Source organism: Molothrus ater, chromosome 1, assembly GCF_012460135.2.
Source record: "Molothrus ater isolate BHLD 08-10-18 breed brown headed cowbird chromosome 1, BPBGC_Mater_1.1, whole genome shotgun sequence".
NCBI classification, from domain to species: domain Eukaryota; kingdom Metazoa; phylum Chordata; class Aves; order Passeriformes; family Icteridae; genus Molothrus; species Molothrus ater.
This window is the reverse complement of record NC_050478.2, coordinates 17,109,811-17,135,982: the sequence shown is the minus strand read 5'-3', so window position 1 is coordinate 17,135,982 and position 26,172 is coordinate 17,109,811. Positions and strand designations below refer to the sequence as shown.

Below are 26,172 nucleotides of genomic sequence, written 5' to 3'. Positions count from 1 at the left end.
ATCAGGAGGGGGCAGAGCTGAAATTAGGTCTCCAACATCCCTGGTAAGGTTAACTACAGAGATACTGGGTGAACCAATATATCTTGACATTAGTTCTATCTTTGTATTTTTTCTACTTCGCTATTTCTGGTTTTAAATACAGTTGCTTAAAACCAAACATTTTCTTTTCAGTGCATAGAATTCTTCCTGCTGACAAAAAGCAAATCTTCATTGTAAAGAAGTAAAGTAAAAAGACAAATAAATTAAGTCTTTACTTTTCTTTTTTTAATTCATTAGCCAAAGTTTATCTATATCACTTCTTCCATCCCCCAGTCTGCAGTACTGCAAGCCTTAATAAACCCCAAAATCAATCAAAAGCAGAAAGCCATGAAATACATGGGTGTAACTCTCTGTTCCTGGTGGGCCACTGCTTCCATCCCTTGCAGTCTTCAAGCAGCAGCACAGAGATTCAGGAGGAATCCAGGAGCATGGCACAGCTACATAAAGTGTCTTCTGCAGCTGCTTTGCCCTTCCATGGGACACAGTTTCCTGTGGTGTGTGACAGGTTCTGCTCCCATCCGTGCAGTGGAAAAGAGTGCTGGACTGTCCAGCCCTGAGTGAGGGAACATCAGATAATGATTACATTCTTACACAGGAATTTCTGCAGCCTCAGGAGAGGGCAGAAACAGTTTGAATGTCTTACATTATCTTCTCTCTCTCCAGAAAGGTTTTTTGAAGACCATGAAAATGTTGTTGAAGTGTTATCAGACTGGACTCGAGACACTGAGAATAAGATTCTGTTTTTGGAAAAAAGTCAAAAATATGCTTTATTTAAAAATCCCCAGGTAAGCTAACATGGTATTTGGATAAGAGTCTAAACTAAGGTCATTTAGTCTGCATGTCGCCTATTACATTAATGATTTCTTTCAGCTCTGTCAGTTCAGAGAAAGCAAAACTTATATTTTCAACCAAAAAACCCACCAGAATTTTAAATGCAAGGATTTGAAAATCAGAGTTTTCTGATTTTTTTTTCTGATACTTTTTTAGAGTCCTGTCTGTAGAGGCAAAAACTGAAGCATGAAGTTCACCTCTGTAGTACAAGCCACTGCTTAGGTACAGCTCTTAGAACAGTGTGAAATGGCACAGCTGTAAAAACCTTTGGTTTTACTACAGCTTCTACAATATTTCTGCTGATGAATATAAATTGAAGGCCTTGAAGGCCCAGTTTTTGCCAGTTGTACATAAAACTTCATAAAGGGTATACTGAATGCTACAGAAGATTTACTGGATTTTGTTTATACTGAGAAGAATTGGGTTATCAGTAACTTGTGCACTTTAACTTTGTAAAGGAGGGTCTGCACACTGCATTGCATCAAATTATTCAGATAGGTATATACACAAATTGTTGTGTTATGTGGTCAAAGCTGTATGTGCAAACATCCTGGAACATGCAGTTGCTGGATTCTGGGACAGAATCCCCATGTCATCTGACTGTTAGCTCACTGAGCATCTGGTTTGTTCCTAAGGGCAGCAAGAGATAAATGAGCAATTCAGCATTGACGGAAAAAAAAAGTCAAATATGTAATTTGGCAGCAAACCTCTCCAAGCTGCTCATTAGGAAATTGTTTTTTTTAATAGAATGAGCCTGTATTTCAAATAAAACCTATGGAAAAGAAGTTTCCTTCATTGATATTAGTATCCACAATCAGGAAAAGGAAACGTATCCTGCAGTGTACATGGATTAATGTTGATTTTTAATACTAAACAGCAAAACCAGGTTTGGAAATACAATATGGTGGCTCAAAGTGTCCTCCTTTCTAGAGCACATAAACTTACCCAGCAGCAGAGGTTCAACTCCACCTTTGATTCATACACAGTAGTGTTTTTTTGGGTAAGTGGTTTTTTACTTCCTCAAACAGGAAGTAAAACTTTGATGAATATTCTGCTGTGAGCAATACTGCATTTCAGTTGCAATGAAATTTAGCAATAAACGTGACCTAAACCAGAACCAAACAAAAGTGTAGGTCTGTCCTTGTGTGTCAGCTGGATCTGGACAAGTCTGCAGTCATTGAGCTTTAGCCCCTCTGTGTAAGCTCTAAAATGAACAGTCTGAGCAAACTGGATCAGTTGTGGCTATCATACTCTTGAAATATTTTGCCAGTAATAAATTCTGACCATCTGTCAGGCGTGGTAAACTCAAATATTGTGAATGGGGAAAATAGTACAGACGTATCAGCACTTTGTGGCAGAAAGTAGTCAGCACTGTACAGAGCTCACACTAAATACTGAAAGATGGTAAAATACACATCTGCAGTGAGTCCCTGAACAGGCAAACCAAGCAGAAATGCTGAGCTGTGGGGGGGAGGGTGTGTGATTGCCTGGCTAACTACCTACAGAAATTGTGGTGTAACCAAAGGGAAACTGAAATCTTGGGCTCTGGGACTGTGTGCTCAGTATATTCAGCCTCCTCCTGGCTCAGTCAAGGCTGTCACATAAAACTCATTTTGGGAGTACACAAATTGCAGAATGCTTCCTTTGACACACCCATAGTGCTAAAGCAGTTGAATTCCTTGTTTATTTCATGCTCATTCTGTTGGAAGGGTTTTGTGGGGATCTCACAGGTTTTTAACTTGCATATCTTTTTCTGGGAAAAAAAAGAGGCGAATCCCAATGGTGACCAGGTGCCTACAGTTTATTCTTAGACAAATTAGTGATACAAAATTTTCTTCATAAAGATTGGACACAATTAGTGCTTTAAAAAAATCATATAAAGATGGGCAGATGCTTTCCTAAAACAAGTGGACCTCTGAAGAAGGTCTGTGTGTGGCCAATGTTTATTGTTTCTTTCTGTGAACTAGTTATAGACCTATTTAACAGCATTTAATTAAAAGTCTTTCATTTTCTGAGGGGGAATTGAGGTTCTGAAATGCAGGATTTATTCTCTACATGCTGGCAGTATGTTGCTCAGTTAATGTCTGTGGCTTTTTTTTTTGAAGATTGTAATTTTTGTCATGCAGCACTTGGTAGTTTTTCTGCAGCTTTGTTTCTGAAATATTTTTTAAGTGTTTGGAATCTCTTTTAGAAAAAGCTTCTCTAAAATTCTCAGGTGTCCCCCTTGCCACGAAGGCAGGCACACTTTTGCCCTCTGCTCACTGTGATATAATAGACCCTGCAGGGAACTTGCAGTAAAAGACTATTCCATGAGTGCCATCAGTGACTCATCTGCAGAGAGGGAGCATCACAAGTCTGTGACTAAAGAGTGAAACAAAAAGACATTCTGGTACATGGGAAAATAAAGAGAACCTTTACAACATTGGAAAGGTGATGCTTTGTCATATGGTTGAGTGATGTTGGTTTTCTCTTGAAAAAAAAGGTTGTCAGGTCCCAACGCCTCTTTTAAAAAAACTCAAAGAATAATTCTCAGCTAAAAGATACTATAAAAGAAAGAAAAATGAAGGAAAATAGTTGTTTTTAAGGTGTAGCTGAATCTAAACTCCTTGCTGTAAATGCTGGTCATGCTCTTTGAACACTATCTTTTAGTTCTGTTTGCATGAACTTCCATTTCCTGTAGTTTTTCTTTTGATAAAATCAAACAGTGCAGGCAATGCCACCTACATGTGCTTTTTTTTGTTTGTTTTCTTATTATTGGACATTATTGATGACAATTATTGATAGTCTGTACTGTGAGTACTTCATGCTTCTGCTCCCTCATATGTAAGCCAAAAGCTAGATCTACACCTTCCAATGAGAACCCATACACTGAATTGATATTTTATTTCTTCTGAAGAGCAAGAGTTCCCAACAGCATTCAGGAGGAGGTGGAGTAAGGGTTTGTAACAGCTTTCATTACAAGACAGCTATAGCAAGTTTCATGCTTGAATATTTATCTACTATCCACCAGGTGACACTTTTGTTTTTCACCAGCTTGGCCACATTTATGAATCAAGGTTTTCCTTTTGTCTCCACTGTTACTCAGTGATGGAAACATAAAAAGGTGACAGGGAACCTGGTTATTGAGTATGCTGGCAAAAGTGCAAAGAAATAGAAGTGAGAAAAGGGAGGTGTTTTTCACTGTACTCCCATTGTTCTGTTATCTTAATGTCTCTCTCTTTTTGGGGTTTCAAAAGAGCTTTGCCTTTAGCTTCTTGTATTTCATTACTGTTATGATCTTCAGAGCAATTATAGGTATCTTCTAATATTTTTAATGTGCAAGTTCCTAGAGGATACACCATGATATGAGTTGCAGATATGACCTTGTTCTGTTTTGTTTTTTCTGCACAAACCATGCTGCATTGAGTAGCAGTTGCAATGATCTGAAATGGGATGGGACCTGGCCGGTTCTTGCCTCATATTGGGTGCAGGTTGGATGAGCATAAGCAGGCAGCCCATTGCTCCAAGAAACTAGTCATGAGTATGAAGCAGCTGCCTTGTTTTATGCACACTGTTTGATCTGTGCTGTTGTGGATTTTTCAGATCTGGAAAACCAGTCTCAAGAGCTTGAAAGCAAAAATACAACTTAAGTGTAAGAGGAGGCAGAGGGAGCATGCTGTCTTGGACCACCTGTTTTTTTGCCATGCAACAAGTAGTTGTTGCTGCATTCCCACTTGGATGGGTCTGTGAATGAAAAAAAGTGAAAGGTGTGAAAGAGGTGCTATTTAATTTAGGAAATTCATTATCTTGAGTATAGAGGTATGAACACCAATCAGAAAGTTTGATAGTGCAGTATTTAAGTACTGTTTTATCATGATCCAGGTTTGCTTTGCTTACATGCCAACACAGATGTTCTTGGACACTACTGAAAACACTTTCTATCTTCCACTGTTTGAGCATTATACAGTGCAGAGAGATACACCCTGATTATTTTTTTACCTACCTTTCCACACAAAAGGAGAAGGGTATGTCCCTAAGTGGAAAGGTTGTATGCATAGCCTTATCTTTAGAATGTAAGAAATAGTTAATTCTCAAATCTGTAGATATATGTAGGAAGTTGCCCTGCAGCTACATCTTGTCCCGTTAATGACCTGACATCCCAAACCAAACATGCATTTCCCAGTGGTGTCCTCACACAGGAAAGAGCCTGCCTTTTATCATGGCCTTTGGCTACTGGACTTGAAATGACCTCTTCTGGACACATGTGGTTTGCCTCCTCTAGGATGAATGCTTCTGATCAAAAATAGCAGACCACATGTAATGAAACAAGTACAGTGTTCAGTCTGCTCCCCAGTTTTTCAGCCACTGACAAATATGTATATATGTACTTCCAGATTTCAGGAAAGAGACATAAAGGAGGTAATCAGTAATAAATAAAGTGTGTGTTGACTGGTGAAAGACAGCAGTGTACATCTGTGTAACATTGGGTTAGGTGACAGAGCCCCTAATGAAAAAGCTGTGGCATTAGAGATCCAGCATGGATATCCTTACAAACTTTCTCTCTTTAGGATTGATTATTTCAGTACAGGGTGGTCTGGGCTTCTGCCAAATAAATGCCAGATGCCTCAATGTGAATCAGTTGTAGTCAGAGGAGCTTTGGTTTTGTATTATCAATCCACAGAAGGCTGACTTAGTCAGATGGATGCTCTCCCCACTAGTAGTAAAGTTGATGAGCCAAGCCTTGTTGAGACAAAGTGTACTTACCTTGATAAATCTTCATTGTGTATTTTAGTGGTTGTACTATGTCTTTATAATGATCTAGAGAAGAAGCCTTACAGCTTGCATGTCCCTGTACTTTCCAAATCCATCCCCAGGTCTGGAGGCCCAACCCAGCTTAGCAGTGCCCTCTGCAGTGGTGCTGCCTCTCAAGGAGAACTGTTGCACAAGCACAGATCACTGGGCTGCAGCTGCCCAGAACTTTTAAGTGGGTTTTGTTTTGAGCTGATTTTGGGTTTTTTCCACTCTGAATATTGTCTTTAGATGTGACTGAAGAGCTGTGGTCCTTAGTGCTTGCTTACCTACAGCTTTGGACTAAAATTCTGTCCGGGCAGTCTGAAGCCAGCTGCATTTCCTAGGATAACTGTCTATTGTATTGAATGTTAAAGTTTCTCACACGGTAGACATGGCATCAGCATAGGCCACATTGCAGGTGTCTGTGTTTCTGAGCTCCCATGACTTAATGTGAACTTCTAAGAAGGCAGTTTTTAAAGAACTGGTTTTGAGATCCAGACTCTTCTGCTTCCTCTCCTGGTGCCCCTCCAAAAGCGGTCTGCTCTGAGGTTTGCATTCTGGCAGACATCTGTTCACAGCACTGCTTGGAAAAGAAGATGTGGTTGTGTGGAAGAGCAGTGTTTCACTTCAGATAAATTGCACAGCTGTAAATGTGGTCTACTGGCAGGGCAGATTTGCTGCTTGTTTGTTTCTTTGTTATACTATAGCAACAGCCTGTTCCTTTATTTACTCACTTCTCTCTTGTATTTTGGTACTATTTGGTATTTTTGGTATTTTTTATTTTGGTAATGTTTGCATTGATGTTGCAGTTTAGGTGTTAAAGAGTTCTAGGCATGTAAACATGTTGTCACTTTTTCATAGTCTTAAGTCATGAAAAAATACAGATGAAAAGTCAGATAAATTGAAAAACTGTAAACCACAAGAACTCTGAGTGTAACTATTCTGGCCTCTAGGCCGTGGATCAAGTGCTACTTCCATCCTTGATCTCCCTGCTTCCTTCACTGCCTTATAGTCTGCAGGCAGCTAGCTCTGCTTGTCTGGCCCTGGTTGCTGTGGAGCAAAGCCACTGCACATGCTCCAGCACACAAGTCCTAACATCCTTCCCACTTGTCAGAATCTGCACATAAGTCCAAGTGCTGTCCTTTTGTCCATCTGTACAATGCAGATGAATGCAGACTGGTTATTGCTGTTTAACAGTGGGTGAATTTGTTTTTATGGGTGAACACGTCCTTGAGGCTCTGTGGCTCCTTTTTTGTGGGGCAGGCAGGCATTGAGTTTTCCAAGGGCAGCTGCAGTGTCACACAAACAGAGGAGTGCAGGCTTTATTTTCAGTAGGCTGAAGCACATGTGCCAAGATATCATGGTGATCGCTTCTTCAGATTTCTTCTAGATTTTTGAACAGTTTCTTCACTGCATAAAAGTATTTTGAAGAGGATGAGCAGGGATACAAAAGTAGCAGGTAGTAACTTTGGATAAAGGCTTTGGCATATAAGCACTTTAACTAAAAACTGACAGCTGAGTTATATCCAGAATGTAAGATACAAAGCATGCAAATTACCAGATTGGGTTGTAGGGAAAATGCTTTCTAGCCTTTTGATACTGCCTTACATTCATTGTATAGCAGCATGCAATCAAATGTTAGGTTCTCTACAACCTGTAATCATATAGGAAGCAATGAAAATGGGAGTGCTAAAACCCAAACCCATCGATCCAGAAAAACAGCCAAAAACATAAGGCACTGGTTTAAATTTTTGGAGGCCATATTTACATGGGCAAAACCAATCTTGTATTACCTTTGGATTATATTCAGAATAAAATTCATGAGCAGCAGATGTGATTAAACTTATCTGTTAGAAAGTCCATAAGCAGCTGTCTCTAGCACCTGCTGATTGGTACTCAGTATTGAAAGACTCAGTAACTACTGAGTGAGTTTGTAGCAATCTAGTTACTTGTATTGCCAGCTTTATAATGAACATGAACTTCTTTTGTGTCTTTGTCAGAATTTCTACCTGGAGAACAAAGGGAAGAAAGAAAGCAAAGAAATGAATGATAAAAACAAAGAGGCTTTGCTGGAGGTAAGCCGAATTATTGGGCTGCTGATGCAAATGTCACCAAAACTCTGCCACCCTTTGCATCTGCTCTGCAGTAACAACATGTAGTTCTTTGTGGGAAATAGTGTAACAGCAGTTACACAGTTCTGTGATCACACAACAGTTCTGTAATCAGTGGTGTCTTTGTATCTCGGGTTTAATATGTCGACTTTCCTCTGCATCAGCTGCTCCTCGTTAAAAATGCAGGTTATTCACTCTTAGGCCAGCCCTTGGGACTTTTTATTGTTAGTAAGGTTGATCAGTACCAAACAATTACCTTTAGGTTAGAAGTGGATTTACTTCTCAACTTATTAGCTGTACTACAACAGAAAAAGACACGCTCACTTTTCCAGGAAGTCTGTTTAATCTCTTGCCTTTCCTGCTCAAGTTTTGCTTCAGATGTACACTTGAAAGAGAGAAAACCAGAGTTGTTTGAAAGAAAAGATTACTGCAGTTCTCCAGGCAAGCAGTTTGGTAAAAGCTCACAAAGGAAATGCTTTTCTCAGGTGACTAAGGACTCACATTGCAAAATGAGTGCATCACATGAAGGCACCAGATGTTAACCAGCAGAAGTCCTGGTGAATTCTAAGTGAAAACATTAAGTGATAAGTGTGTTGGCATTAAAAATTACCCAACAGTGAGTCCTTCAAGCAAACAATTAGTATCTCTAATTAAATAGTGTTTTAAACACTAGCATGTATTTGAAAGTGAAGGCAGAGATTGAGCTGTTTTTAGAGCTCTAAGCAGTCTCTAAAGAATCTCTCTACCAAAGTATTTCTCTACAGAACGTATAAACACTGTAGTAGAGGAAAAAACCCAACAAAAGTATCAACCACTCTGTTCTATAGCCTTCACTGAGCACATCTATGTCTAGTTAAAAGCCTTTCTAGGTTTTTGCTTGACCCTAAGGCATGGAGGTTTTGCAAGCCTTCTTTATCAGTGTGTGAGCACCCAGCATTAGCTTGGAAAAGTTTCCTTTGCCTGTCTAAGGTGTTCATCTCCCTAGTAACTGTACTCCCCATGTTCATATGTTCACTTTCACAAGACATGTCATTATTTTTCAAGGGAGCATTTTTCTGCTATATATTGATAGGATTGTGCTTAATGGATTTATTTTGTGCATTATTATTCTTGTTGCACAGGAAAGCTTCTGTGGGACATCTGTCATTGTGCCAGAGCTTGAAGGGGCCCTTTACCTAAAAGAAGATGGAAAAAAGTCCTGGAAGAGGCGTTATTTTCTTCTGCGAGCTTCTGGAATTTATTATGTACCCAGAGGAAAAACCAAGGTCAGGAAGCCAAATAATCCTTTTAGCAATAAAACAATTCATGGAGGTGAAAGTGTAGAACTCCCAAAGTGACATTTGAAGAGCACTGTCTGGTGCATCTGAGAGGGCTGAGATTTCCATGGTTCAACTTTGACTACACCTCTTGTGCAAATACTAGAATGCAGTCACTGAATCCTCTCACGTTTTTCTCCTTTTGATTTCAAGGGATAGATAAAAGCATTGATAAAATAGAGCTCCTCTGGAAGGCAGGAGGGGAAAGAAAAACAGCATAGCATCTGTCAGCTGGTGGTGAGCTGCCAAAATGCTTCACTGTTATATGGGTTCTCTGTGAAAGAAAACCTTAAAAAGTTGACAAGTAAACTATTTCTTGTCACAAAAAAAGGTAGAATTTTACTTTGTTTGATACAGACTTTCTGCACCAGTAACCAGCATGTGAAATGCTGTACTTTTTAATAGAGTGTACCTAGAGAATGTGTTGTGTCTTTTATGGCTTTTTAAGACTGTCTTTTGTGTAGAAAGAAGTGAGTCAGAAGCATCTACCCGGCTGAATCAAATTTACTTACATTTAGTATTACAGAATATCTAAAGAGTCTGAATTGCCAGCACTGGATGTATTGCACATAAGGGCAGCTTTTCACAATATTGCACATAAGGCTTTTCATTGCCACAGTGATGAGATAGAACAGTGAATTCTGGGTCTGGTGGTTTTTTGTTTTGGTTTTTTTTTTGTGTTCTGAAAACCACTTCTGTTACCACTTACAGCTCTGCTAATGCTTCATATTTAGAAATGCTGCTGCTGGTGAAGCTTTACTGTTAGGATTTGTGCTTTGAAACTTAACACTTCTGTTATTTCGTGACTAAAGTACGAAGGGGCTGAAAATTTTATCTTGTAAAGAGATGTTGTGCTGCTGCTCCAGTGACCTGTTTGTAACTGAGCCACAGTGAAACACAGATCACCTTGCTGCTTTCACAGCAATTTATTTTGACTTTACCTGACCCTGAGATAATGACTTTCATGCCTCACATTAGGTTGTACACACAATATCTTATCAATTAGGATCTAGAATGCTATTTAGAAGGCACTTAAGGTGGAAAAAGTGTAAGAGTAGTCAAATGCAGAGTCCATCTTGGACATTTCCTTGTAGCATGCCTCCAACAATGACCAGTAGTACAATGCCAAAGCAAGGCAAGCATGTTCTGAGAGTTACTCAGCCTTTTTTCATCATCAGTGATACCTGTTCCAGTGACCTTTCATCGTAGTGCAAATGAGGGAAGTGCTTTCTTTTTTCAGGTGATAGGCTGTAAACATAGGCTCAGATGGAGCAACACAGTCCCCTTGTAACAGCTGTTTAACACTTTACTGCCTGTTTGACATTACAGGCTGTGTGCCACCCTGCCTATAACTGAGCAGTTTTAGGATTGTGTGCTTTAAAGTCACTATATTACCACCATGAATCTAGTTCTTTAGGAGATAGTCACAGCTCTTTAAAATGGTCACACAGTCATCTGTTTGCCCCTGCACCTGCAACAGCCTTCAATAAAAGGATGCCCATGTCTTAGCCATTGGAGAGAAAGTCAAATCTCTTAGCTAAAGTCTGTGCTTAGTGGTGATCTAGTGATTACTGCACTCTGTATTGGAACAGCTGAGGATCAGGTACACATGTCTGTTGTGGAGATCCAATCTCTGGGACATGAGCAGGATGCTGTGAGGGTGTTAAACATCTCAAAGCACTGCAGTAGAATTCAGTAGAGCTCTTCAGTTAAAGCCATTAAATTATGAGAGTTCATCCCTTGTCAGAGTAGCATGAAAAGTGCACGTGTACCTTGCACATCATTCAGTTGTGGGCAGAGCAGCCTTTCTTTGAGGTACAGAAATGAACAGTTGGCAGACAACAGTATCTTCAGCTGCAGCTGTTTTAAAATTCATCCAATATATTCCTGTTTTCGGTATTTACAAAAAAGAAAAGACATCTGGATTACCTTTGGCACTTTGTGCTGGCTGTAAAATACAGGTGAAATTGAAAATACAGGGGCACGTTCAGATAATTTTATACACATACTTTTTATACACATACTAGTGGTGGGTTTTGTTTCAGGGTTATTTGTTAACAAACCAGCGCCAGTCAGCACTGCTGTTTTAATTTGTTTTTTTCAGCATTGCTCTACTTACATCCCATTCAAAAACGTGCTGTTAATTGGCAGGGTCACAAAACAAAAGCATCAGAATGACAGATAATTAAAAAATCTATTTCTGTTAATTGTGTTGCTTTGTCATGTTAACTTTGCTGTGTCATGTTAACATTGCACAAATACTCACATTAAGCGCCTTTGTCCTTTCCATAAAAATCTGTTCCTTAGAAGATAATAACAACTGCATTCATATTGGTCTTAATCACTATTGCCTGGTTTCTAAAGGAGAGGAACAACACATTATACTGGATGGATTTGAGCACATTTAGGAACTTAAGGATGTTTGAAAAACCGAGGTCCACACACTCACTGACAAATCTCTGGCATCATCCGCTGTAGCAGAGACAGGAGAAAGAGAGAAGTCCTGTCTACATCTAGTGGGAAGTGTTTCACCACATATCTTACTTGCAAACTCAATTTGTAAATAAAGCCAACTCAAGGGCATATTGTAATGAAAGTATCATTAAGAATGAGAACAGGAGACAAGAACCATCATATGCATATTATAACATACCACCATATCATATCATACCCCATTTTTAGGAGTAGAGGGAGCTTGTGGTTTGTTGTTTTATTTTTCCTTTTTTCCTCCACAATTTCCTGATTTCTCAGTTTAGCCAACAGTGAGCATGTGAAATGGCTATTTTTGAATTTCCACACAAAGGATTGCAAAAGTTACTGGAGGGAGAATTCGTCACTGAGAAACACCCAGCAACAGAAACCTTGTTACTTTAGCAATATATTGTGAACAAGCAAGTGTTATGATAAACAGAAATAGAATGATGCCAAGAAATCTGAAAAAATTCAAAGCAAAACAGATTAAACGTGTGCTTATGTTCTGATGAGGTTTGTTTGTTATATGTACAAAAGAAAAACAAGCTCCCAAAGCAATTTAGAACCCCAAACCTTCTTTCTCCACTCAGAATTTTAAGGGTGTGGTTTATTACTGTGGTGTTCTCTTTGTCATATTAGACATAACCTAAAATCTCCACACAAAGCAGTGAAGCACAGCATAACCAGAACAAGAGCAAAATGTTGAACTGTATTACAGATCATTCATAATATGTACTGACCCTCTTCCAATTTTTATTTTAAGAAAGCAGACACCTAAAATCAATCCTTGTTTTTTCAGTCAGCTTCACCGGCATTCGTGCATTTGATAAAAGTTCTATTAAAGAATTTCACATCAAAATTCAATTTGCTCTAACAACGATGGGCTTGGTTTTCATTTGTAGACATCACGGGATCTGGCGTGCTTCCTTCAGTTTGAGAACGTGAATGTGTATTATGGTTATCAACACAAAGTGAAATATAAGGCACCTACAGACTACTGCTTTGTCTTAAAGGTAATGTACAAAAAAAAAAAGTTCTCCAAATGTCACACAGTTTCTTTTATATGCAAACATGTTTAAATTTGAATCTCCAAGGATCCTGATAAGATAGAGTAACTCCTGCAAAATCATGTGCAATTTCTTCTTTGCTTCATTGTTATCAGCAACATACATTTAGGACCTTAATTTTATTACTGACAGTTCTGTGATATATATCTACACTGCATCCTAAAGTTGTCTTCAAAACAGGGTTGAATATGTGTCATAGACATCTTTTTGTGAAAATCCTTTCTTAGGATTTTTTTCCCTTCTGAGAAGCTGAGGCCTCAGAAACAAAATGTAAACAATGGTTATCTGCTGCTGTGGAATGCAACAGGTGGATCTGTGATTGGCCCATCTTGGATGTTTATAATTAATGGCCAATCAAGGCCGAGCTATCTTGGACAGAGTCTGAAAGAGCTGCCTTTTGTTATCATTCTTTCCTATTCTATTCTTAGCCTAGCTAGCCTTCTGAGATGAAACCTTTTCCTTCTATTTCTTTTTAGTATAGTTATAATGTAATATATATATATCATAAAATAATAAATCAGGCCTTCTGAAACATGGAGTCAACATTCTCATCTCTTCCCTCGTCCAAGAACCCCTGTGACCACTGTCACAAATATGCTGACTTTTCAGGTGACTGGACACATTTGGGCAGATGACACTCAGGGCAGATGTATGATGAGAAGTCTGGCAGTCTCTAATTTTGATGTTTTGAGCACTATGGATTATACACCAAAAAGCATGTCTGCATTTTTGTGGTCTAGTCATACCTGTTGAGGGGTTTGTTGAACTGAGATGCAAAATTTTGCAGGAATAGGCATCTCATTTTTCATATTTTATTGCACTGCTGTTTCTGGCAGGAAGGCAAAATACGTTGCTCATCCACTCATGAAAATCAATGCTTGTTCTTGAATAAGCATCTCATTGCTGCCTCTCCAGGTAATAGCACTGCAAATAGGCTGGGAATTCTTCATTCCTCTCAGGAAAGGAAAAGAAGCCCATGTTTTTCACCGAATTTAGACAGCAGAAATGAAGCTTTGAGGTTGTAGCAATTTGCTGTCTGTCATATCACTGTACAAGACAGAAGATAATCTTGTTGCTGCTTTTCTTTTTATATGTGTGCAGTGGGAACAAAGTATCAGAAAACACAGTATCTTGCCATCTCAGAAAAAAAAGTACAGGAAACATTTGCATCAGAGTGTGGTACTTGCAGTACCACATTTCCGGCTACAGTTGCACACCTAAAGCACTTTTAAATTCGGTTCCAAAATGTCTGCTAGCCTAATTTGCATATGGCCAAGCAGAAGTGGTTTATTGACAGATTTATTTTTTGAAACAGATGTATCTAGTTAACACAGATGTACAGTTTTAATACTATAGTCCTCCACAAAACACTCTACAAGAAACACAGCTGAGCTTTCAGAAGTTAACAGGTAAGCATAGCTTCTGAGAAGTGCAACCTTTAATGAAAAAAAAAGGAAAAATGGAGCTGATGTAAAAAACAAGGGGAAATTGATTTTCTAAACAGATGACTGATCTAAGAACTATCTGAATAATTTAATAACAGTTATTCACATTCTGTTCAGATGAAAATAAAAGCATGATTTTTGAATGCATATAGCAATGTGTTTAAGTGTTCATAATAGTTGGATAAACTTTCTGGACTTACTGCCATCTTTTCTGAAAAGAGGTATGCTATTTACAAAGTCACACCTCAACTAAAATTTTTGCTTTATTTCATGTGTAATGTTAGTGCTGTCCCTTCAATGTGGAATTGGAAGAACAGTATCAAAAGCTTACACAGGAAAGCTTCATGTCTAATAGGTTTATAAACGTATGAAACCTACTTAGCAAATTGTGTTTGCTCTGATGTTTCTAAAATGTCTTTGCAGTACACTAGAAAAAAACATTGTATCAATAATTATTTCTGAACAATGTAACTTAGTGATGAATAGATTATGTTACAGTGCTTGTTCTTCCTTTTAATTACTACAAATCATTATTGGGTAGATTCTTTACCCGCTCAGTTTCAGACTTGGCTTTTTTTAATGGCTGACTTGCAGTGGCTGGAGTTGGTCAGGAAGTACAGACAAATACTGATGTCTTCATATTTCTGTTGTTTTAGAAGTGAAAGTCTCCCACTTAGGGTGGCTTTCTGAGGGTGGTGGAGAGTTTAATATTTATTATAATTTCTGTATATTAATTTGAATTCTATATATAAATAGAGTATTAATTCTACTTTTTAAAACCATGCTGCTGAAATTATTTCTCTCATATCCTTGGCTTACCTTTGGAGGCTGGAGCTGAGGCTGTAATACATCTTGAGATCTGTGGGCTGAGGGAAAGAGCAAAGTTAAATGTCAGTCTCTCTGATTGGATCTTTGGTGACACAGAAGTGTGTGGACGGTAACACTGAGCCATTTATCACACTTAGTCACATTTTTGTCCTGTCTGGTTTGATCTGTAAGGCTCCCAGAAGAAAATCTCTCTTGCTGGGAGACACTTGTCGTGACATGTCAAAGGAAAACAAACCATCATTCTTGAGATATTTCTCATCCTGCCATATTTTGCAAATGAAGTCCTCAAGAAGAAATAACAGGACTCTCACAGACAGATGCAGTGAGGAAAAGGCAATGCATTTAATGGGTAAACATTTGTTTTTATGATACAGGAAGCCTAGTAATTTTGAAGGAATTTGGATGCCCAGCTCAGTCCAAGCCAGTTGGAAATTTCTCCACAGCCAAGGCTCTGCTGTGTTTTCACAGCTCTTCCATTCCCCTATGTGTGCCTGGCCACAGAGAGCAGGATAAGATTATCTGTCTTATTATCTGTCTAACAAATGGGGGAAGGTAACTGAAAGAGTAGCAGCCACAGCCCATGCTAGCTGTTCACTGAGGTGGCTGTAAGCAAGGGAAATATCTGGGGAAAAAAGAGTCTGGAAGCCATTATTAGCTCTGGCAAGCTGTAATGCCACTTGCAAAGTTTTGAATAGCATGCCACTACATTTTTTAAAGAATTAAAAAATGTTAAGAAATTAAACATTTCTTTCTGAGGATCCCCTTAAGAACTGCTGTGTCAAAACTGTGTGCAGTCATCAGCCAAGTTACTTGCTCTGCTGTGTTTCAAACATAACAAAAGAACCTGCCCAGCTCAGAGGCAAGAGCTTTATACTTTATAGTATAGGAGAAATGCAAGGGTGTAGCAGCTTCAGCAGTACCTTACTTCTGTGGTAGGTGGAAAATCCTGCTGAATTCAGAACTATATTTTCCCAGCTTTGAGAACTGAGTTGAAAGAATACCATATTCATTTCCCAGTGGTTAAGCTATTGGCATCTTTACTTCAAAAACAGGGGCATGCCCTTTGTTCATTCAAATGGCAGCTAATGGCCAGTAAGATAGGCTGGTTTGGAGCTGAATATGGCCTAATACTTGAAGGAAGTGTTCTTTCTTTTCCTCCAGTCCCCAGTTGTATGATGAGCCTTCTAAACAAATAATATATGTATATTTGTAGTATTTGTTCCTGCTTTGAAGGTCTTGTCTCACATTAGCAGGGAGAAAAGAGAAAACATCTCCTTTTTCCTCCCCAGCCTTGGTCATCTTTATGCTGTGTCTTTGTGGAGGGAAGAGCACTCAGGGAAAAATTTAACAATGAGCAGAGCATTCTTGCCATTTTTACATCTATGTTCCAGGCATTGCCAAGAATGTAAAGAGAATGTAAACACTGCAACTAATGTTAACCACAGTCCTGGTGACCTGGTTTTAGCCAGAATGAGATTTTTCAGGTTGACTGGCATAGCCCTGAATAGTATGGGTATTGCCTCAAGGTCTTCATGACATTTCTTCAACTGTTGTTTCACTTTGATCTCTCTAAATGGGATGCGGGCTTTTTCTCCAGTTTTTTCACCTTGGCTACAGTCAGGTGTGGGGCTTGCAGAGACAGTGAGCCTTTGGTCATAGTGCCTGTCCCAACTGACATGCATCCAGTCACCAGGAGCTGCTCCCTCTGTCCTGTTTCTTATATAATCTAGGTGTTTCATTTCAACTTCAGTGATCATACCTGGGTTATGTAGCTGATGCTGGCTTGGGTGCTGGTATTAGTCTAGCAACAAGATCATGCACATCATGGGCAGGTTGCTTTGATACTTAGCCTGAAGCTGTGGTGGTTTTTGCAGCCTAGGAGCTGCACCTAAACTAGCTCAAATATAAGTATTCTTGTCTGCAGATCCATGCTGTAGGATATTCCTCTTTCAGCTAGAGAAGCAGGATGTGTTGTGAGTGCTCCTTGTGGATCGTTTGTTCCCATTATGTCAGCACCCCACTGTATATGCTATACCTCAGCACAAAAATTGGATGTGCTTTGCTTATTTGCTAATAATCAAGACACTGAGGAGATAATGGGCAAAAGGGTGGGGTGCCAGAAGCAGTTAAACATCACAGTGTTTACTAGCAAAAGAGGGAGCATTTTGCTGAGCTTATTCAGAAGTTTCCTTTCAGGATGATTCAGGAGACAACTGCAATAACAGAACAAAGCAACTACTTCCTCATATGAGGCAGCAGAAAGCCCAGCTGTGACCAACTAGAAGGGGCACAGCTGCCTGGTTGGAGGGGAGAGCAGGACCACCTTTAGCTCTGTGTGTGCAGCAGACCAGGACTGATGTGCCTGGGTCCTCAGGGCAAGACTGCAGCCTGGCACAGAGCTTCCAATGGAGCTGGCTTTCAGGAATCCTTAGGCTTTGGGGCAACTGAAAACTTGAACTGTGCTTTATTTCCCAGTGGCTATTTGGTGCTGTGCTGAGCTTTAAACTTTTTCAGTGCACTTGTTCTATTCCACTGCTTAACAAACCTTCTCCCTCAAAGGAAGTCCCACATTTCAAAATCCAGGAACAACACAAAGAACTCCCTGAATATTAAAAACAGAGCCTCTGAGTATAAGAAATACTTTTTGGACATCTGCTTTTGTAAATATGCAGATTCTTCCTATTTTGTACTCAGCCTAAGTCTTATCCTTTCATAAATTTAAAGATCCCACCCTTCTCTTTGACATCAGATAAAGAGAGTCTTTTCCGAATAGAGATCTCCATATGCAGAGAAGAGGAAAGGAAAGGTCAGCCAAGTTTGAAAAAAGTCCCATCACTCAAACCTGCATCTCTCAAGTTCTCCTGCCTCTTCTGCTTGGAACAGAGTGGCAAATCTGTTTTGCCACTCTGTTCCCAGCAGAGGAGGCAGGAGAGGATCACAGCACAGCTCTCTGTGCCACCCCGCACACAGTGCTGGCCATTCCTGGAAGAGCAGTGGTGAAGGAACAAAATTCTCTCTGCTTTCCTGCAAAGTTATATTCACACACAGCACACAGCAAGTAGGAATGGTTTAGTTCCTCAGAATCAACTTTACATTTACAAATGTGTGATTTTATATCTAGATTACCTGCAAATTTTCTCATTCGCCATCTCATGTTATATGGGAAATGCTGTGGAAGTAAATGAGACCTTTAATGATTTATTTTATATTCTGAAACTGAAAGCCCACAAAAATAAGGTATTTAACCAGAAAGGAAGGGATCTGCCCATCATGCTAGCAACAGCATCCATTGCACTGAGTAGAAATGGTGACTGTAATGTTCATTTTGTAGATTGTCTCTGTGTGTGCATGCGCACGCCTGCTTGTCCAGGAGCTGATTTTGTCACACCATGTTGAAAAATCTTTCAAAGCAGACAAATAGCAAGGTAATCTATATGCAAATTTGCTGGTTTAGTCAGTCTGATGTGCCTTTGACAAAGAGTGGATTTAATTATAGTTTATTGGTGCTGGTTATGCTTGAGTAATCTGGAGGTAATGGTGCATAATGCTGAATTAATCTAGGATGAAAAAAATTGGTTTCCTGGGGATAAACTGAGACAAAGGGAAATCATCCTCTATTTCTACAGCTGGGTACATTTTCCTGTGCAGTCAAAACAGTTAAATTTTCCTGGCATCATTTGACGCCATTATTTTTAAAAAAATCTAATTGTCCAAAGAATTTTGGAAGTAAATTTTCAAAAAGAATGGCTTGTTTGCAATAGCAGCATCATTTTAGCAGATGATTTGGTATTTAGCTGCTTCTTTCCTGATTCCCTCCTCCCTCACACCCTCTGTGCTCCATGCAGGCTGAGTCATGTACATAATACATTCAACACAAAGACAGTTAAAAAGGTAGAAGGTCAGAATTAGAGTGTTTGAGATAGAAAACCCTAGGAATAACAACTATGTAGAACAAATGGCTAGTGCAGGAAACAAAGGTAGAAAGCAGGAGATTTTTTTTTTTTTAATGGAAAAGATGTTTTAGTATGAGTGCTTCAGATAAGTGTTTCAGAGTAAATTCATTGCTAGATTAACTGATAAAGCAGAAGTAGAAATACTTTTTATTGCAGAACACTTTCAGGTATGTGGGATTACAGTCATGTACATGCACAGTTTTGCTAGATTAATGTATAAACAGCAGGGTGAATAAGGACAGAGAATGGACAGGGAGAAATTGAATACAATAGCTTTGGAAAATATTACTTCCTGCATAAAATAGACTTCTTTGGTTACAATGGCTATTAAATATATTTTTTTTAATGATCTGAAAATTTTGCCTCAAGTCATTAGAGAAATATAGGTCAAAAGAATAATTTTCTTAATAATAGAGCAATTACTCTTTTATACATAGAGTTCACACATCTTCAAGAGATCAGTTAAGTATGATCATCTTCATGCAAGGGGTGCATAGCATCTGAATTTGACCATGATGAATAGTACATTGCAAATCTGAACCATTTCAATGTGACTTTAGAAAGGTAATGACTATTAATTCTACTTCCAGCCATGGGAGCCAGAGGAGTCGCAGCTTTTCAGAGAAGCTAGTTCAATACAGCACAAGTTCATTGGTGGTAGTTTAGGCATCCAAAAGCATTGAGCATTTTGTAAAAATTCGGCCAAAAGCCAAAGCTTGTGATCCAAAGTTAGTCACTCTTTATGCTTCTGGCTATTGTTTCTGCCTCAGAGACTGAGCAATGATCCATATATTTTGGGGCAAGGAATGCAATGAGATGCCTGAATAACTTCAGTTTACTTTTCATCTTCAGTGTTGGAAGAAGGCAACTCAAAAGAACATTTTATTGGGATAATCTCCAATTTCATGCACACATGGCCTTCAGTCATTTGTTTTGGCAGACACCACAGAAACCACATCATTCAGTTCCCATTTCTTCAGGTTTTCAATGTGTTTTATCTTTTTTTCCTTAGGCAAAGAGTTTACTTTATATCTGAAAATGCTATCTGTGGACAAATATTTTTTTAAACCTCTCCAGAAAACAAACTCTTTATATTCTAGTGCTTCTGCTTTTTTTATCTCCAGACAGTTGATACTTATAGAAGAGACAGTGGGACAGGGGAAAATATGAGGTTCTGTTCCAAGCCTCTTCAGTGCTTTTCTGGGTGAAACATGGCACATCCTTTTGCAGCCTGATGTTTGAGATGCTCTCATCTTAGTACCTACAAAATCAGGCTCAATGATGTGACTAATTCATCATTATTAAGAGTTTTGACATCGAAAGATGAAAGTTCACTATAGTCCATATTATTTCAAAGCACTATTCAATTTTTTTAATTGGAGAAAAATTCTGGAGAGCCTTTCTACTTGCATATTTCCACATTTTTTTTAAACTATGACTTCTAGAGTTGTTACTGTTTAAGGAGTTGTCTTTCAGAATTCATTTTGGTGCTGCATATTTCAGAGGCAAAGGTGCTAAACCTTCCAGAGAAGATGTTTTCACTTTGCTGTCAGATGATTTTAATGATCTTTTCAAGACGTGGTATGCACCCTATAGCAAAATAAATTATCTATGTATGAGGTGTGGTATACTGTGGTTGGTGGTTTTTTTGCCTTAAAGTGCAGTATTTCTCACATGGCTGTTATTGATATTGTTGATCTCTCTTGGTCTCACAGACAAGTTATTACAGAGTCTGAATCTAGTTTAGTAAAACCAGACTTGCATAGTGACTATAGCTGCTGATGTCAGTGTGCTGGACTAAACACTCTCATGAGACACAGGAGCTGTGAAAGGAGGAAATTGGTCCACACAGAATCATAGAATCATTTAGGGATCTTCATCCCAAGTCAGCATTTCCAGGCACTTCCAGTTGCCTAAGTTCTTCTTCAAATTGCTTATTCTGAGCCACCATGTTAATGCACTATGTAGTAGATTTTGTGTGAAGTTTTAAGTGGAAAATTGAGCTTGTAAAGGTCAGCATTGAGAGCCGAGACATCTGCCATTGTACTGCCAAAGCAATTCCACTATGATACAGTTCCTCCAAGTGAGCAAATGGTGGGGTGGGTGGGCTGTGACAATTCTTGGCTGAAACATTTTACCTTCCTACCTAAAGTGGCAAGCTTCATGCATCTAAAAAACACAGGAAGCCAAATGTCTCCGTCTGAGCCAGCTGCAAATAATCTTGTATGGGTAGAAACCTTCAGGGCTAAGCTTGGTGCTGCTGGTGTTTGTTCCTGTGGTCTGGCCTTGCAGACAGCTGCTGCAGGCAGCCTCTTTACTGGCAGCCTGGAACAGTCCTCTTAGGCCTGATCCAAAGCTCTTGTGAGGTGAGGGGGATATTTCCAGTTGACCTCAGTGGGCTGTGGATCCAGTAATGAGTTAAGCTTTATGTGTCATTCATAAGGTTACATGTAAAAAGAGCCAGTGCTGCTGCTGCTTCTTGGAAAATGAGATACATTACAGTTCTCAGCTGTAACAAAGAGATTATAGAGGGTGCCTGCATGGCTCTGAGGTGTCTGACCTTCCTTCTCAGAGCTGGGGGTTCAGCAGCCTGCTAGTTTGGTCCCTAATTGACAGCTCATATTGGTGACTGTGCACTTAATCACAGTTGCTGATTGGAGTAATTTAATCAGCAATTTGGAATAGGTCCCACTGGTGAATATCAGTAGTTGAGATGGATTGCCTGGTGGAGACAATAGCCAGCAAATGACAGGGTAAAGGGTAGCCAGTAAGTAACTCAGGTGTTATCTAGCAAGGGACACTGTCACCTTGTTCACTGACTATTCCCCCTCAATTTCTTAGGATTGTGAGACCCCCCAGTCTGAAAATATTCATAGGCAGGGTAAGGAGTGAGTTGAGGAAATTTGCTGATGATATTATATTATTCAGATCATTGAGGAAAGAGCAGAGTGAGGAATTCTGGAAGGCCATTTTGAGGCTGAGGTTCAGTGCTCAGTAGTTGTCAGATATATAAATCAAGCATTAGGAATGATTAGGAAAGATATAGATGATAAAACAGCAAATGTTGCTTTACCATGGCATAAGTTCATGGTTTCTGTTCACCTGTGCAGTTCTGATCCTCTCATGTCAAAGAGAATATATAATAAACTTGTAAAATATCAAGCACGAGCAACAAGGATAAGCAGAGGTAAGGAATTACTTTGACTTGAAGAATGACTGAAGAGACCAGAAGCCTGTGGGTTAGAAAGGAGATACAGCTTGACACGAGTATGATGAGGATCTCTAGGCTCGGGAGTGGCATGGAAAGGTCTGGCTAGGGGTCAGGCATTCAGTGTCTCTTCCAAAACAAGAATGTTACACAGAGCTAGTGGCAGTCAGGTTCAGAGAAGGAGGTAGTTCTTCATAGAGTGTGTGACAAACTTGAGAAAGTTGTTGCTAAAAGGTGTTGTGGATGCCAGAACTCTCTTTGTGCTCAATAAAAACTGAAGAAGTACTTGGAAGAGAGCCTATTTATGGAGAAACCCCGTGATTCTCAGAAAACCACCAAAAATCATTCTAGACAGAGAGCTACAGAGAAAGAAGTATCATATGTGCTTATCTTGTACTTCTCTTGCCCCATTTCTGGCCACTGCTGGGTTCAGCTGCTGGGTTCAGGGACCTTTGATCTGACACAGTACAGGTGTTCTTCTGAAACTGGTATTTCCATAGGGTGCCCCAGGGCAGAGGTCTGCAGCAGCCTCTCTTGAGCACCCCAGAAGCAGATCCCAGTGGCAGGGCTGTGTGTATGTGCAGCACCATCACCTAGCTTGCTCCAGGCCTTGACCTCCTCTGCCTTGTTGTGCAGTGTGGACATTCTTCCAGATGTTTGCATGAACCATTTGTTAAATTATGGAAGTCTTCTATTTTTGCTTGTAATAAAAATACACTCTGGTAGGTGTTTAAAAATGGAGGGAGAGGGGGGAATATGTAGATGCAATAGATCTCTTGCCATGAAAACGAAGGGAAAGGAAAAGCTCCCTTTTTTCCTCTTTTTAAAGGTTTGGGTGCCATCTGGTGGGCTCAGTAGGATCTTACACACTGAAGCAAAAATGCTGGTTGCTGGTTGAGAAGTGCCTGAAGAACTGACTTTACCGAGGGTTGCAGTGTCTTTATTTTCACCTCTCCTGGTTCTTTTGTCTCCATTGGTGATAACATAAACCAGGTATATGGGATATACTCTGTCACACAAAAAAGGGCCTGCTGACAGTTCCCTTTTAAAGGTACCATTCCATTCAGGCTGAATTCTCTGATTTTCACTGTGTTTGGTCACCTAATGGAGAAACAGTGGAAGGAAACAAGGATTTTTGGGCATTGTGTCCCAGCCATGTCTTGTGCTAGCAGAGGCTACTCTGAGCAGCATTCAGGCTCTCTGAGGCTGTGAGAGACAAGGACAGGCAGATGCTGGGAGCTGGAGCAGGCTGTTTGTCCAGGGGCCTGGTTACTGCCTTGGTTTGATACTTGGCAGAGGTGTATAAAAACAAGATACAGCCCTGTACACTGAGCTGTATGAAGGGGTGATGTGTGAGTGTACCAGGTGGGTGAGGGTCCACGAGGAGGCCCCTGCTCTGCAGTTAAGGCACCTAAGTGGTGACAGTGAGCTGGCACCTCTGGGCTTGCCGTGGGAGCTGTCCCTTGCTCTCAAGCTGGGAGTGCCCCAAAGCAAGGTGATGGAGTAAGGCAGCCATGGGCACTCCAGAGGTGGAAATAGACCCAGCATATTCATTGTCCAGGGGACATGGCCAGCTGTGCATTTGCAGACTGGGACCTGTGTGAGCAGGTGACTGCAAACATGCAGGGACTTGTAACATGGTTACAAGTAGTAATAAGGGTAATATTCCTTTGTTTTTCTCTTCCTCACAGTTATCTCCATGGTATGTTCCCTCTCACTCCATAATTTGATGATGCAGGGCTTTGGCAGCTATAGTGGCTTGTGCAGTCCTATCCTCTCATCCATCCCTTGCTACTCCTTCTCTCCCCAAGCCACAATATTCCTTATTCCTTTGCCCTATGTGAGGTCATGCTGTGGACTGCTGGGTTTAAAAACAAATAAACCAAAACTACAGCATGATAAAATGGGTTATATTTAACCCAGACCAGTTCCGTTTTTGGTTTTTTTGTTTTTTCTTTTAAATCAGAATGTGGCCTCCTGAGCAGCTGGGTCAGCAGAAGCAAGGGAAGCCTGGTGTCTGCAGTGCTGAGCAGGGAGCAAGGGACACGTGGCTGAGGAGCAAGTCTGCTGTGTTTGGCTCTGCTTTGGGGTCACCCAGCTGTGGGCAGGCTTGGCCTCTGCAGCAGGACATCCCAGCCAGCAGCAGATATTTGTGAGGAGGTGGCACCTGCATGAGCCAGAGGCTGGCAGTGCTCTGTGCTGGGAGGGACCTTGCTGAGTTCCCCATGTGCAGCACTGCTCTGCTTTGGGGGCTTAATGACACCTCTAAGCCCAGTGTCCTTGCCAGGTGGAGGTGTGCTTTGAATTTTTACCTGCACAGGCTGAAAAGAGAGTGAATCCATGGAGCATATTTAGCTACTCTTTGTGCATTCACAAAATTCCACTAACTGTACATTTAAAATTTTTAAGAATATAGATAGAAATGAACACATAAATAAGGGATAATGAAGCGTTTTTCCTTTGGGTCCATTCTTTCCTTTGCATATCAAGAGATGGCAGTATGTTATTCCAACCAAGTTACTAAAGACTTAGATCCTCCTCTGCTTTAGCAGGGAAACCAAATTCCTTCTGAGTCTTAGAGAGAATGTTCAGTCCTAGGCAAGTAGGGAGTCTGGCATTTTGATGGTCTTTGAGTTGCAAAGATATGTCAAAACATACCCATACTACCTTGATCAGTAAAGGAAAGAGATACTAAATTTTGTCCAAAATGAAAAAAAAAATCTTAAAACTGTAGAGGTTTCTGGTACAAACAAATTAAAAAGAATACTTCTGATGGTGCTGGATTTTGAATGATCCTCTATCCAGAACATATAACAGTTTTTATATATAATTTTTGCAAAACCAGCAAGAGTAAAGCAGAATAAAAATATATAAGAAGAAAGCTTGAATTGAGCCCAAAGAAAAGCAGTCAGTCAGGACGAAAAACCTGTTTCAGCTGAAAGTTTATACTTAAATAAATTTAACATAGTCTTTGAAAACTAATTGTGTTCAATGTTCAGTCTAAGTGCCTCACGTATGACAAACCACAAAATGAGAAACAGACTTCCTTCTAGTGATTGTACATTGAGTGTTAGACCCTGAACCAGAACAATTATGGATTTCATTGAACTCTAGATCATTGTTACATTTCTGAAACCCTTGAATTCACATTACAATGCATTTAAATTATTTTAAGCAAAAGCTGCCAGTGGCAACTCATGTATTGTTCATAATCACCATATTTTTATATTTTCTTATACTCTGTTTTTGCTGCCTTTTTTTCTCAAGTCACCTTTATGATGGGTTTTCACAGGGTCATTGTGTGGTTCCTTCAGACTTTCATATAGTGATTTAATTTCTGTGTTTGTCTTATTTTATAAATTACTGTCTTTCAGCATCCCCAGATTCAAAAGAGTCACAATATATCAAGTACTTGTGCTGTGATGATAAAGCAACCCTGCATCAGTGGGTAACAGGAATAAGAATTGCCAAGGTGAGATTAAAAGCAAATTTACTTTAATATATTTTCTGTAAAAGCAGGTCTTCCTCAGGTTTCTGACTGTCATCACCTCAGCTGGAAATGCTGTGACAAGAATGGACATTCATGCTAATTTCACCACAGAAACAAAGATCAGAAGTGCATGATGAGGATGGATTTGCTGAATGTCCCTGTACCTTAGCTATCAGTATGTTTTTCTTATTAACACAGGAGTTCAGTAGCTATAAAACTCATGTACTCATAAAACTTACTGCATAGTCATCTGGCTCAATAATAATATACTGTAGCTAAAGTGTGCAAGCTCTGGCCACTCCAGTTGTGACATTTTTCAGACAGTCCTACCCAAATTGTCTACCTCACTCTGTTTAAAAATATCCTAATTGACAGCCCATTTTTATTTGTACAAAACATGAAGGTAGATGGATTTATACAAAGCCCTGGTATTGGCTGTATTTTCCCATACAGACCTACTCCTCTTATCTGTTAGTTTGGGCTTTTTCCTGACAGTTGTCCTGGAGGGTGGCATATAACAAAAGTGGGGAGAGAACATAAATTATCTTACATAACATAATTGTATCTTACACTGACAGAGCTGTTTGCTTTAGAGCTGGGATTCAGTGTCTCAAGTCTCCAGTTTGAAAATGTAATACTTGG

The 26,172-nt window shown here is 39.7% G+C and overlaps 1 protein-coding gene across 1 annotated transcript in view; it reads left to right on the top strand.

Annotated features, from left to right (window-relative positions):
• Window positions 1-26,172, top strand: part of APBB1IP (amyloid beta precursor protein binding family B member 1 interacting protein) — a 65,330-nt gene that overhangs the window by 30,479 nt on the left and 8,679 nt on the right. Inside the window, 6 exon segments of the mRNA XM_036379146.2 lie at window positions 703-824; window positions 7,641-7,715; window positions 8,873-9,016; window positions 12,442-12,552; window positions 25,415-25,424; window positions 25,427-25,512. Of these exon segments, the coding sequence (XP_036235039.1) occupies window positions 703-824; window positions 7,641-7,715; window positions 8,873-9,016; window positions 12,442-12,552; window positions 25,415-25,424; window positions 25,427-25,512 (548 nt within the window).